At 38.8% G+C, this 13,587-nt stretch overlaps 1 protein-coding gene across 1 annotated transcript in view; it reads left to right on the forward strand.

Moving 5' to 3' along the window:
• The window catches only part of Sas10 (UTP3 small subunit processome component Sas10), a 234,556-nt gene that overhangs the window by 74,196 nt on the left and 146,773 nt on the right, over nucleotides 1-13,587 (forward strand). Inside the window, exon 2 of the mRNA XM_090383933.1 lies at nucleotides 966-1,104. Coding sequence (XP_090240059.1) covers nucleotides 966-1,104 — 139 coding nt within the window. The remainder of the gene's footprint in view (nucleotides 1-965; nucleotides 1,105-13,587) is intronic.

Genomic DNA, 13,587 nt, shown 5'->3' on the forward strand with positions numbered 1-13,587 from the left:
TGCAAATTTTTTTTGTTTTATTTATTTATTTTTAAATTATTAAATACAATTTTTTGCAGAACAGTGGTTCACATCTCATGGAACACAGTTTGAGAAATTCTGCTCTAGGGTACGGAGACTCATCAACCATTGCTTACATAACTTATAACATCTCTAATAAAAACTGCATTAGAGAACATGAAAGGGCACGCACGCCAGAAACTGCAATTGTTAGAACATCAACATCCTAGGGGCTCACATCTGGTGAGTATGTGCTTGGCACACCCAGGGTCCTGAGCTGAATATCATCATTCTTCTCTTTCTTGGCGATTCCTTTCTACTTCTGACTCTCTCTCTCACTCAGGGTAACTCGGGATTTTTTTTTTTTTTTTTTGGCTGATGCAGCACAAGCCTTAGGCTTCCTTACCATATGGCTTATAATAATAATAACAACAGTGCATTTTGGGGTGTGAGTTTTACAGGACTTTTTGCACACTTTGTTCATATGTACAAGCCGCATACTGAAAATTTAAAAAAATAATGGGGACCAATGTGTATTTTCATGGACTATGTCATATATGGGCTATCTTGTTCTAATTATATTTTATCACAGCTTATTTGGAACTAATTTTCTTTATATATTTATGACATTTGCAATGTCAAGTTGCTACACAATGGCATTGGATACTGGCATGCTAAAGTTTGTATTCAAAAATTTTTATGTTATATTTATATGTTGTCAGTTCTACATTTTGTACTGTTTGGTTGTTGACATATATATGTATTTATATGTTTGCATTATATCATTGTTTACATGTGTTAAAGGCATATAATTATTTATTACTGTTATCACTACTATTGTAAGTGTGAATTGCATTATATGATTTATGAAACTTAATGTTATTTATATGGGGAAAGCTTATTTTTGTGTTTATCTAAAAATTCTTTTATTATTATTCCTTTTTTTCCCTTCATTAATTTCTCAGAAGAGGAAAAGTGTCAGTACCCCAATCTAATATTTTGGGTTCTGATGACGAAACATCCTATGCAGATTTACAACCGGATCCTTATTCAGACAACTATTACAATGATGAAATTGATAAATTTCATTCCAATAAGGACAAAGTAAGTGTGCTTCTTTCTCCATTAAGGATTGGTCATTGATTTGCATGTAGCACTACCTGAAATAGTTTAACAAAAATTCGAAAATGACACCTGTAAGCATTTTATTGAGTGTATTAAATAACTAAACTTTACATGAATATTTTGTGTTATGTTAAATAAGTCACATTATTTATTTACGGTCAAAAGACATTATTTTGTTTAATTTAATTGATCTCATGGGAAAACATATTTCAGAGAAATACACCTTCCGTTTTCTCTAGCATGATATCCAAATCACCTATTATTCAGAGCATCACATTGTTGGTCTTTATAGGCTTATCTTCATGTCTTGCTGTTGTTTTTTAGGGTTTATCATTCTGTGGATTGCACCAAATTTTAATCATCCCAAATTTAGTTAAATTTTATTGTGGATATTAATAATACAGGCAACCCCCCCATATAGCACTGTACTTCTACAACACAGTTTTGCTCTAACATGATTGATAAATTGGGGCAATCCTTGCACAACACGGTACTTATATAACATGGTTAGAGAATTTCGGTAAATCTCATATAACAGGGTATTTTTGAGCTTTTGTGAGGGGAGGGGGGAAACCTTGCTATTATATTGAATGTAATTGTTAAATATTTCCACTCTTTGAATCCCTGCTGTTGACTCGCTAGTCAAAAAAAATTATTGAGAAATCCCTGTATTTTATTTTGTTGAGAAATCCCTGTGTTATGTTCTGCACTATTGAACTTGTGCTTGTTGAATTTGTGGAAAAATCTAGATTTCAAAGTTTTATTGCTATTGGATAGCACACTAGGCCATCCAAAAGTTGAAGTTATGTTCCTAACACCACAATTGTACTAGGTTAATACAACTTCTTTTATTCAGCCATTAGATCAAGGCATTATATCTGCCTTTAAAACTCATTACATCAGAAAATTGTTACAATGGATTTTGGAAAAAATTCATTCTGTATCTGTTGAAGTAATGGAGCCATGGAAACATTTCTCAGTTGTGGACTGTATCAGAATCATAGCTTTATCGCTGAAAGAAATAAAACTATCAACAGATGCGTATTGAAAAAATGTATGGACAGAGTCAGTTCATTCAGGAAATATGATCAAACCAGCAGCAAACGGAATTGGTGCAATAGTAGAGCTTGCTATGCTTTGATGATATGACCACTGAAGCCCTCGTGGGTAGCATAGTTGATAGAATCGCCCTCCTCCCCACACCAAGTGGAAAAGACCTGAGTTCGAATCCTGTCGATGACAGGAAGAATTTTTATGGATCTTTTTTCACAACATGGCTGAGGCAAGGGTAGCATGGTTTTTTCTCCTGGAAACACGGGGTTTTTCGTCCAGCAAAACAGAAAATTGACCTCAGGACACACAATTTACAGACAATATACACAGAGTAACATGGCCTAAGTTGGCGATGCTCCTAAAAAAATAAATAAAGATATGATTACTGAAGATATTCAAGAATTACTGGTTGAAAAAAGGCTGGTGAAGCGGACTTGGTGGAAATGGCATTGGAGGTAAAACCAAATCAATTCAGAGGATGATAGCACAGATGAAAATTCTAAACTTCCAAATTTTATGCTAAAAAGCATGTGGGAAGGCATAAAGTTAGCTGAGCAATTTTTTGAATGCAAATTCTTGAATGAAAGGAGCCCAAATTTCAAAAGGAAGCAGGGATTCAAAAATGCTTAGTTCCATATGATGAAATTCACAAAGATTTATCAAGCAAAAGCAAACAATCAAAGAATACTGATTTTTTTAAAGAGAGCAGAAGATACACGAAATCTAGAATGATGTATTTTTGTTAACATTTTGTTAATGAAATAGTGTATTTTTTTAACTTTTGGAACCCCCACTTGTACTTTTTCTTACTCCCTTATAACATGGATATAAAATATCACACAACACGACATTTTATAGGAACCTAACTATCGTGTTATACGAAGGTTACCTGTATATTGTTTCCACTGACTTGACAGTTTATTAAGACGACAGACTAATTATACGGATATTAAAATGGTGCATTATTTACCATTTTTAAAAACATATAATTAGTTTTTCATTTTAATAAACCGTTATTTAAGTGGAAATAATATTAATATGTCTAATCCTGATGCCTTTTCTTTAATATTTTATTGTGAAGTTATTACATTTTTTAACCTGTGTAGCAGAGATTATTCTTTTTATTTTGTCATTAAACACTCTCATAATATGAAATTTAATGTATATATTTATATTATAATAATGTAAGGGTGGTGCATCTTGTGCCCAGGTATAGTAATTAGTATTAATAGTGGCAAATAATGCAAGAAAGCAAGTTTATACAGCATCAGCAAAAAAAAAAAAAAAAAAAAAAAGTGTGTATATATATATATATATATATATAGGGTGATTAACTACTAGTGTGATCGACAAACTTGCAGGAGGTATAGGGGGCACAAAGACGAATCGGAATTACATAGCATTGCAGGGTCCGAAATGCCTTCTTGACGGTAGAGGACATTGAACGGGAGGTCGCGTGAACAGCGATCCCGCTGGAAGTCAGCATTTGCAAACCGGTTCCCGAGGCAGTAGGATGGACGCGTATTCAAAAGTTGAACTGGCCAACATGCACCTCGCGTGTGGAGCTGCAGACTGTAACGGGCGCACCGCTCTGCGCTTGTACCAGCAACGTTTCCCGCACAGGCATGCTCTTTGTCATACGATTTTCGCACATGTGCACAGAAAGTTACGTTAGACTGGTTGTTTCACGAGAGGTACCGTGAATCGAGAGCGAACAACGAGGATGCCAGACAATGAGGAGAATGTCCTACGTCTTGCAGAAGGCAATCCGAGTACGAGTACTCTCGGCCCCGGGTGCCAAGCGTTATTGTGATCCAGCGATTCTTTGAGCGATTTACAGAGCGTCTTCTCAGTGTGACAGATCTTGTTAATTTTCAAAAGTTTTTCTTACGTTTAAGGTAATTTACCATTAACTTATTCTTACGATCTGTAAGTAAGTTTAAGAAAGGAAAACCACCTTTCTTTTCTTTTCCTTAAAACTAACAAACTAACTTATACCGCTTGGTCACTCTAGCGGCACTGCTCTTGCCTCCCCGTGGCGGGGCCGGTAACCTTGGTAGAAAAGGTTCTCTGCCAAGGGCTAAAAGGAGCAAACATGGCTCACGAAGTCCGTAATCTGTCTGTTGAGCCTCATGCCTCAACTTATTCAAGGATAGACCAAACTGACTTTGACAATTCCCATCCCAAGAGACAAAGAACAGAAGGATCCAAAAAGGAAACACCACTGTTTCTTATTATACATTCTCAAACAAGTCAACAAGTAGGTGCACTTTCTCCATTTCTTATCCAGGAATGTCTCGAGAATGCTGCTGGGCCACCTAAAATGGTGAAAAGACTCCGCTCTGGAGATCTACTTATAGAGACAATGAATAGCAGGCACTCTGAAGCCCTGCAAAGAATTTCAAAATTCGCGAATATTCCTGTCACAGTAACTCCACATTCCACCTTAAATTCATCCAAAGGAGTGCTGTCTGAATGGGACTTAATAAATGTTACCGAGTCCAAGAGCTACAAGACCAAAAAGTTGTACAGGCAAAGCGAATTAAAATCAAGAAAGACGGTGAATTAGTTCCCACTCGCAGTGTTATACTGACCTTTTCGACACCAATCCTTCCAACTACAATTATGGCTGGATATCTGAACTGCCATATTCGACCTTATATCCCCAATCCTCTCAGGTGCTTCAAGTGCCAAAAATTGGGCCATGCTCAAACAGTGTGTAGAGGGGTTTCAGTGTGCCCCAACTGTGGATCTAAGGAACACACACAAACAGAATGCCCAGCACAAACATCAGTATGTCCAAACTGTAAAGGTAACCATCCAGCTTACTCGAAAATCTGTGAAACCTGGAAAACTGGAAAGAAGATTCAAAAGTACAAAATAGAAAACAAAGTGACTTACCAAGAAGCAAGGAAACAAGTTTTACTCTCACTACCCAAACTCACATATGCAGCCGCAACACAAAAACACAAATCGGAAGGAACTCAAACTGAAGTGTCCATACCACCAGCTACATCCATTTCTGACTGGGCACGAGCCATCCTAGCGAGTCTGCTGGAGTCCCCTAAAGAACATGTAAAAGACCAAGCAAATAATACCCCAGTCACTGTACCACCAACTATTACTCCATCACACTCAGATACTGAGAGTAGGAGAAATATTAAACCTCAAAAGATTCTAACCGCAGATATGGAAATTGATGACAAAATTCATAACGATGAAACAGTTTTAGAAATACATGCTGAAGAAGACATGGACGCTGCACGACCCACTTTCCCGAGAAAAGATAAAATAAAATTGGAACGCCATAAACAGATTGGATCCAAAAAACAGTCAGAAACACCTACTTCAAAAACTAAATAATGGATCAGTTAATTCAATGGAATTGTAAAGGCCTCCATAGCAACATAGACGATATTCATGATTTGATAAATCAGCATCATCCAGTAGGCATCTGTCTACAAGAAAGAAATCTTTCTCCGCAAGTGACACTGTCAGTTAAAAATTATACAATTTTCAGGCATGACAGGATCTCTCCACATGGTGGTGTAGCTATACTGATTGATAGTAAAATCCCTTCCAGACGTATACCCCTACAAACCACTTTAGAAGTTGTTGCAGTACGCCTTGCTCTTGGTAAAACGCTTACACTTGTATCAATATATATCTCACCAAATCAGAACTGCTCGATAACTGAACTAAATGACCTTATCCTACAACTACCCTCTCCGTTCTGCCTGTTGGGCGATTTTCATGCGCATCACCAGTTATGGGGATCTTTGCAGACAGACAATCGGGGACGCACAATAGAGGCTTTTCTTGTAAAGAATAATCTCACTCTGCTTAACACAGGCTCCCACACCTATGTCCATTTCCCAACAGGCTCAACCTCTGCTATAGACCTGTCGATATGCTCACCCACATTATTTCCAGACTTCGATTGGAGAGTCTCAGAGAACCCATTAAATAGTGATCATTTTCCTATAATCTGTAAGCTCTGCACAACGACAAACTTACCAGTAAGCAATCGATCTAAATGGAAATTCTCAAAAGCTGACCGGAATAAATATGCATCTAGTATTACGCTAGAGGATGATATTATCCAACATCACTCCATAGATAACGCCGTTAAACATATCACAGAACAAATGTTGACAGCTGCTGCTACTACCATTCCTCAAACTTCAAATAAAGGATCGAAACACAAAAACTGTTGGTGGAATTCAGCATGTAACACTGCTAAGAGAGAGAAGAACAAGGCGTGGAACCAGTTTCGAAAGAATCCAACCACTGCTAATCTCATTATATACAAGAAACTAAAAGCCCATGCTCGCTACACCCGGCGAAAAGCTAAAAAGGAATCTTGGATTCGTTTTGCTTCATCTGTCACTAAAGACAAGTGCAGGACTAATCTGGCAGAAAATAAGATGCCTTACTGGTAAGTTTCCATCAATTCCTTCCCCAATCATCATCTATAAAGGACAAGAGATAACCCTTCCAGAGGATATTGCAAACATCCTCGCGGAATCTTTTGCTCACCATTCTGCCTCAACCGCATATGATCCAACTTTCCTAAAAGCCAAAACAATAACTGAAAAATATAAAATAAATTTCGGAACGAAGTCAGCCCTCTCTTATAATAAACCACTAACCATGTATGAATTAGAAGAATCCTTAAAAAATTCAGCCAATAGTGCACCTGGTCCAGACGGCATATACTACCTAATGTTAAAGAATCTAAATGAGGGAACTCGTTACTCTCTCCTAAAACTTTTCAACCGAATATTTGTTGCAAATTATTTTCCAATTTCTTGGAGACATTCTGTTGTTCTACCCATTCCAAAACCAGGAAAAGACCAATCAGACCCGCATAATTATAGGCCAATCTCACTTACTAGCTGCCTGGGTAAGACTCTGGAAAAAATGGTACACAGTCGCCTTACCTGGTATCTTGAAACTCAAACTACTATGAACAATGATCAGTTTGGATTTCGTAAAAACAGGTCTACTCTAGACCTTATGATTAAGGCTGAGGCAAATGTGCGAAATGCGTTCACAAAGAACGAACATTTGGTCATGGTGAGCTTAGATATAGAGAAAGCTTTTGAAACCACGTGGCATCATGGCATCCTTCGTGACTTACATGCCCTAGGACTAAGGGCACATTTACCATCATTAATTCAGAGCTTTCTCGAATGTCGAACCTTTCAGGTTCGTTTTCAAAGTTCACTCTCGAAAATCTGCATACAGGAGGAAGGAGTCCCACAAGGGTCAGTCCTCAGTGCCACACTCTTCGCAGTTAGAATACACACTCTAACAACAGCCATCCCGAATTCAGTAGAAACTTACCTTTATGCTGACGATCTCACTATATCCAGTCACTCGCAAAATATGTTCTCCATTGAAAGGAAACTCCAACTGTCAATAAACAAAACGCAATCATGGATGTTACAAAATGGCTACCGACTATCTCCTCAGAAAACGTTTGCTATACACTTCTGCAAGAAACGAAAACTGCACCCTGATCCTGAATTGCGCCTGGGAAATCATGCTATTCCAGTCAATGACAATATTAAATTCCTAGGTTTAATATTGGACAAGAAATTAAACTTTATGAAACACATACAGCATGTACGAACTATTTGTTTAAAAAAAATGAATATCCTTAAAGTTCTTTCTGCAATATCATGGGGAGCTGACTGATACTCCCTTCTTCATTTATATAAAACCATAATCCGATCCAGACTAGACTATGGTGCACCCGTATATGACTCAGCTAGAAAGTCAGCATTACAGTCCCTAAATACCATTCAACATAATGCACTTAAAATAGCTCTAGGTGCCTTTCGAACATCTCCCGTGCATAGTCTATACATTGACGCACATGAACCTCCATTATTCTTAAGGAGACAGATGCTGCTGCTTACGTACGCTGCAAAGCTTCGGAGTATGCCCTCACATCCTATCTGTCCTTACCTCTTTAACCCGTCTTTCATAAATCTCTACAGGAACAAACCAAATGAAAATAAACCTGCTGGAATCAGATTGAAGTATGTTGCTCAGTATTGGAGTGTCCCACTCGACAATATCCACCAAGGTACCGGAGAAATAGAGCCTCCATGGTCCACTTTTAAAACTTTATGTGATGACGTTTTTCGAAAATGGGGAAAACAGGCGCTGAACAATGAAAATATACAGCAGCTACATTTAGCTCATGCATTAGCAAACAAACACTGCCTGCAAATATATACTGATGGATCCAAATCTGATACAGATGTGGGCGCTGCAGTAGTTCTTCCCACTTGTTCAATCTCTCAAAAACTTTTCCCAAGTTGCAGTATTTACACCGCTGAACTTCATGCAATAAAAATGGCTATCGAACACGTCAAAAACAGGTCTAATGAAGAGATGATAATCTATACCGATTCCTTGAGTGCAGTAACCTCTTTACAACATAAATGTCCGAACTCTCACCCAATCCTGAAAGAAATCAGAGCAGAGTTAATTAATCTAACAGATCATAACACAGACGTAAGATTCTGCTGGATTCCCGGGCATGCTGGAATCCAGGGAAATGAAAAAGCAGATCAAGCAGCAAAAAATCCGATCAACCCAGTGTCTTCACTTACCTCGATTCCTTATATGGACTGTAAACTCCTCATAAAACAGTTATGTATTCACCAATGGACATCAGAATGGCAGCAACAGACCCAAAACAAACTTTTCCAAATAAAGCAAAAGCCACAATACTGGAAATACTAGTTTCCGATTAAACAGACGAGAAGAGGTTGTCCTTGCAAGGACACGCATTGGCCATTCCCATCTGACCCACCTCCATTTGTTGACAGGGGATGAACCTCCTCACTGTCGTCATTGTTTTGCCCTACTTACAGTGAAACACATTCTCCTCGAGTGTCCCTACAATCATGCTGTTCGACTAACAAATTTTAAATCAGTTTTAACTCAAAACAATTCATTAGAGATGAACCATATTCTCAATGATGACGCAAATTTATCCGATTTATTTAATTTTTTAAAACAAATTCATTTATATGAACTTATCTGACATATGACTGGAAAAAAATAAAATAAAAAAAAAATAATAAAATATATATATATCACTTGCCGAATTGCTGTGACAGGCACAATTTGGCCTTAGTTGCCCTTGTGCCAATAAACTTCCATTAAACCAACCAACCTACAAGTACTCAAGCGATAGGCCAACGATTGGTATTTCCCAATCCACTGTATGGAGGATACTGTTAACAAACCAAATGAGTTCACACCATCTGCAACGCGTCCAATCATTGGAGCCTGTGGATTATCCACCCCGGAGGACTTTTGCTACTTGGTTTCTTTAACAGAGTGCGGCAGACAGCGCATTTGCTGCATCCGTATTGTTCACGGATGAGGCAAGTTTCACAAGAGAGGGAACCTTCAATCAACATAATGCCCATTTATGGGCTTTGGAGAACACCCATGGTACGCGAACACGTGCAACTCAATGCCATTTCTCTGTCAATGTTTGGGTCGGCATTGTTGGAGACCATCTCATTGGACCGTACCTTCTGCCCCCTCATCTGGGCGGTAGGGCATACTTGATCTTTCTACAGCAAGTCCTGCCCAGACTTATTGAAGAAGCACATGTTCTTCAGTCGTTGCGCCGCTCAATGTGGTTCCAGCATGATGGGGCTCCCCCCCACATTACACCAATGACGTCCGCCAACACCACGACCTATCCAATGCTGTCCACATTTGGACAGCATTGGATAGGCCATGGTGGTCCGGTTCATTGGCCTGCTAGATCGCTGGACCTATCATGCTTGGACTTCTCTGCTGGGGTCAAATGAAGACATTGGTGTATGAGACCCCCGTTGATTCAGTTGAAGACCTCGTCGCTCGCATCTCTGTAGCTGCCGGGGAGATTCGAGACACGCCAGGAATCTTCCAAAACGTTAGGGATTCCATGCAGCAGTGCTGTAAAGCCTGTGTGACTGCTTCTGGTTGAACCTTCAAACACCTTCTGTAGCATGGCTTTTTGCCTATGTAAAACTTCTCATTAAAATGATTTCTGTTACACTAACGAGTTGCTATTTCTGTTCTTTTTCTTTGCTTACGCGACCTCCCGCATGACGAAGGCATTTCGGACCCTGCAATGCTATGTGATTCCGATTCGTCTTTGTGCCCTCTACACCTCCTGCAAGTTTGTCGCACTGGTAGTGAATCACCCTGTATATACATTTTATATATATATATATATATATACATTTAATTGTAGATTGTTACCGATTATTGGTGTTTTTCATATAAGTATTAGTGTTCATACAAATTTGTAATCAAGTTAACCTAGTTTGGTTATCTTCATTCCATATGGCCTATATACAAAGGGTACTAGGAAAGTTTTGCAATACAGCTTTGTTTATTTAATTTTTTCAAAGTAATTTCCTCTACATTCAATACACCTCTCCATCCTCCGAAACCAATCTTTTAACCAGTTCTGCCAAGTTTCACTAGGGAGTAAAGCACACTCGTTGTCCCAAGCCCGTAGAAGGTCCTCATCACTGGAAAACCGCCTCCCTTTTAGCTTCATTTTCACATGCGGGAACAGTGAAAAGTCGCAGGGAGCAAGGTCTGGACTGTAGGGAGAGTGCTCGAGAAGTTTCAGTGCTGTCGTGGTCAAATATTCGGTGCAGGCTTTGGCGCGGTGAGCTGCAGCATTATCGTGATGGAGGTACCAGGTGTCCATTCTTGACTTTGGCCGCAGGTTCTTCATAGATCCAATGACTTTAGGCAGGCATTGTTCAGTATACCACTTAGCTGTGACTGTCTTCTGCGTGTCCAAAACGACACGTTCCACAATTCCACTCGATTTGAAAAATACAGCTATCATTTTCTTCTTTACAGATCGGGATTTTCTGACAATTACGGGTGTGTCGTCATCATCAAAGACCCAAACTTTGTTTTGAGCCTTGGTCGGCAGATCGTAATAGTACAGCCAAGTCTCGTCACCTGTCACGATGTTGTTCACATACCGAGATTGTCCCTTATCAAACTTTTTTAACATCTCCCGGCACCAAGTCACACGTCGTGTCATCTGCTCTTCAGTCAGTTGATGCGGCACCCAGAGAGAACAAAGTTTCTTCACGTGCAAATGATCTTGCAGAATCGAACGAATTGCTGGTGCATTTAGGCCCAAAGTATCCTCTATCTGTTGGTAGGTCACTCGCCTGTTTTCGTCAAGCATTTTCCTCACAGCAGTAACGTTTTCCTCTGTAACTGACGTTCGTGGCCTTCCCGGCCTCTCAGAATCCTCCAGAGTGAAATTTCCCCTTTGGAATTCTCTATACCACCTGAATATCGTTGTACGATGTGGACAATCATCATCTAGTGCAAGAGTCATTTCTTCTAAGCACTGGTCTAGGTTAAACCACGCACGAAATTATACCGCAAAACTGTCCTTATCTCATTTCGTGACCACGATGCCATCACAAGCACTTTACACTCTCACTACTAATGAATAACTGAGCCCATCGACTTGGCGCGGCGGCTACTATGCACGTATGAACATGTCTCAACATGCAGCAACAAGCAGCTTCCTGTGATTCATTGTTGCGTCATATTGCAAAACTTTCCTAGTATCCTTTGTACAACTTATAACTCACAGAGCCAACTTTTTTTCTTCCTTATTTATTCCTTCAATTTTTGTTTTCTGGAACAACTTTCCTTTATACATATTTCCTAAAAGTTACACTCTATAGAAATTCAAGTCTAATGTCAACAAGTATTTTCTTCTCATCTTCTCAGTCTTCAACCCATGCACATTATTAAGTACTATAGGTTCTAATATTAAAAATAAAACAAAAAGCCCTGCAGTTTCTTCAAATTATAATTTGACCACAGATGAGTAATATAGTCTGAGATATCACCTCTGAAGTGGTCCTGGCAGAATCCATATTGTGTGTTGATAATCAAATAGAAGGTTTCAAGGTAGTCTGAGAGTTGGAAGTTGATGTATTTCTCCGTTATCTTATTTCTTAACTCTTTAATTATCTGGAAAGAGGTAAGGTAAACCCAATATGAGAGTAATTGGAAGAGAGAAATATGTCTAGGAGCTGGTTGGTATGGGCCAATTTTCATGCAGAAGGAAAAACACCAGTGAAATTAGGGAATACAGTATATAAAAAGGGCAATGCAAAACCACTGGGACATTAAAAAGGTAAAGTGCAGCCATAAAGTGCAGCCATTATCAACCCACTGCAGGATGGAAGCCTCCTCAACAATTCATGCTGAGGGAAATGGACCATAATCTGCCACGCTGGTCCAGTGCGGGTTGGCAGATCGACCGTATTCAGCAGTCAGGGGCTTGAACCTCGGTCTACTCAAAGAGCGTGTGCTACTGCACTCCCGCTTCTGACCACCCGGCTACGGAGGGACATTAACTCTGGGACATTTATTTTAAGAGGAAGTGGAGAAATGCCATTATTTCTTCACTTGGCATCTGGAGACTTCTTGGTACCAAAAATTTTGAGGATGATTTTCTAAGAAACTGAGGTTCAGATTTAACAAGCAAATTTCAATTGGAAAAATTAAACAAATAAAAAAAAAAAAAAATAGTTTGAAAATTATATGTATTTCTTAGTTTAATTTCTGTCTTTGAGGATGCTTTGGCCCTTCCAATAGCAGCAGTCAAATGTTGGTCATTGAGGCTTGGGCTTATGCTCACATTAGTGACAACACTGCTGCACCCAGGTGAGTCTAAGGTGCTAATATCTTTCAAATTATCACAAAGTTGAATCTGCTAATTGAGGCTGCCTTTTGGGTCATAGGAAAAATGCCGTCCTGGATCAGGTGTAAGGTATGCAACTTTTGCTGTGTGTTGAATTGCAAGTTTTTCTTCCATACACCACTTAGATTTAATACCCTATTCCTAGAGCTGAATGCATTTGCTAATTGAGAGCTAATGAGGTACCTGCAGCTGTCACAATAGTGAATTTGCTTTTTTAATGCTATTTGCTTAAAATACCTCAGGAATTCTGTTGATAATAGTATCATCTCTAATATGATATGAGCAGGTTATATGACATTATATACTACATTTCACCTTACACTTTGAACAAACCCTGTTCTGCTTAAACAATACTGATTCCTCTAATTCTGATTTCCCAGTATTATATAGTGATAGTATCATATATGGTGAGAAGATAATGTAGTTAGGCTTTAATCATATCTTTGAATGTGATGTTTTCTTTGCAGGTGATATCCAACAAGAAATAAACTATTCCATCACATTATAAGCCATGATAAATAATACATGTATCATGGTGTTTAATGTACTAAGTACTATAGGTTCTAATGCCTCTCGTTTGGGGTTTCATAAAAAAAAAAATTATTGTGGTGCATAAAGTGTTG

The sequence above is a fragment of the Mastigoproctus giganteus genome, chromosome 10 (assembly GCF_048544385.1).
Source record: "Mastigoproctus giganteus isolate SK-2022 chromosome 10, ASM4854438v1, whole genome shotgun sequence".
Classification (NCBI taxonomy): Eukaryota; Metazoa; Arthropoda; class Arachnida; order Uropygi; family Thelyphonidae; genus Mastigoproctus; species Mastigoproctus giganteus.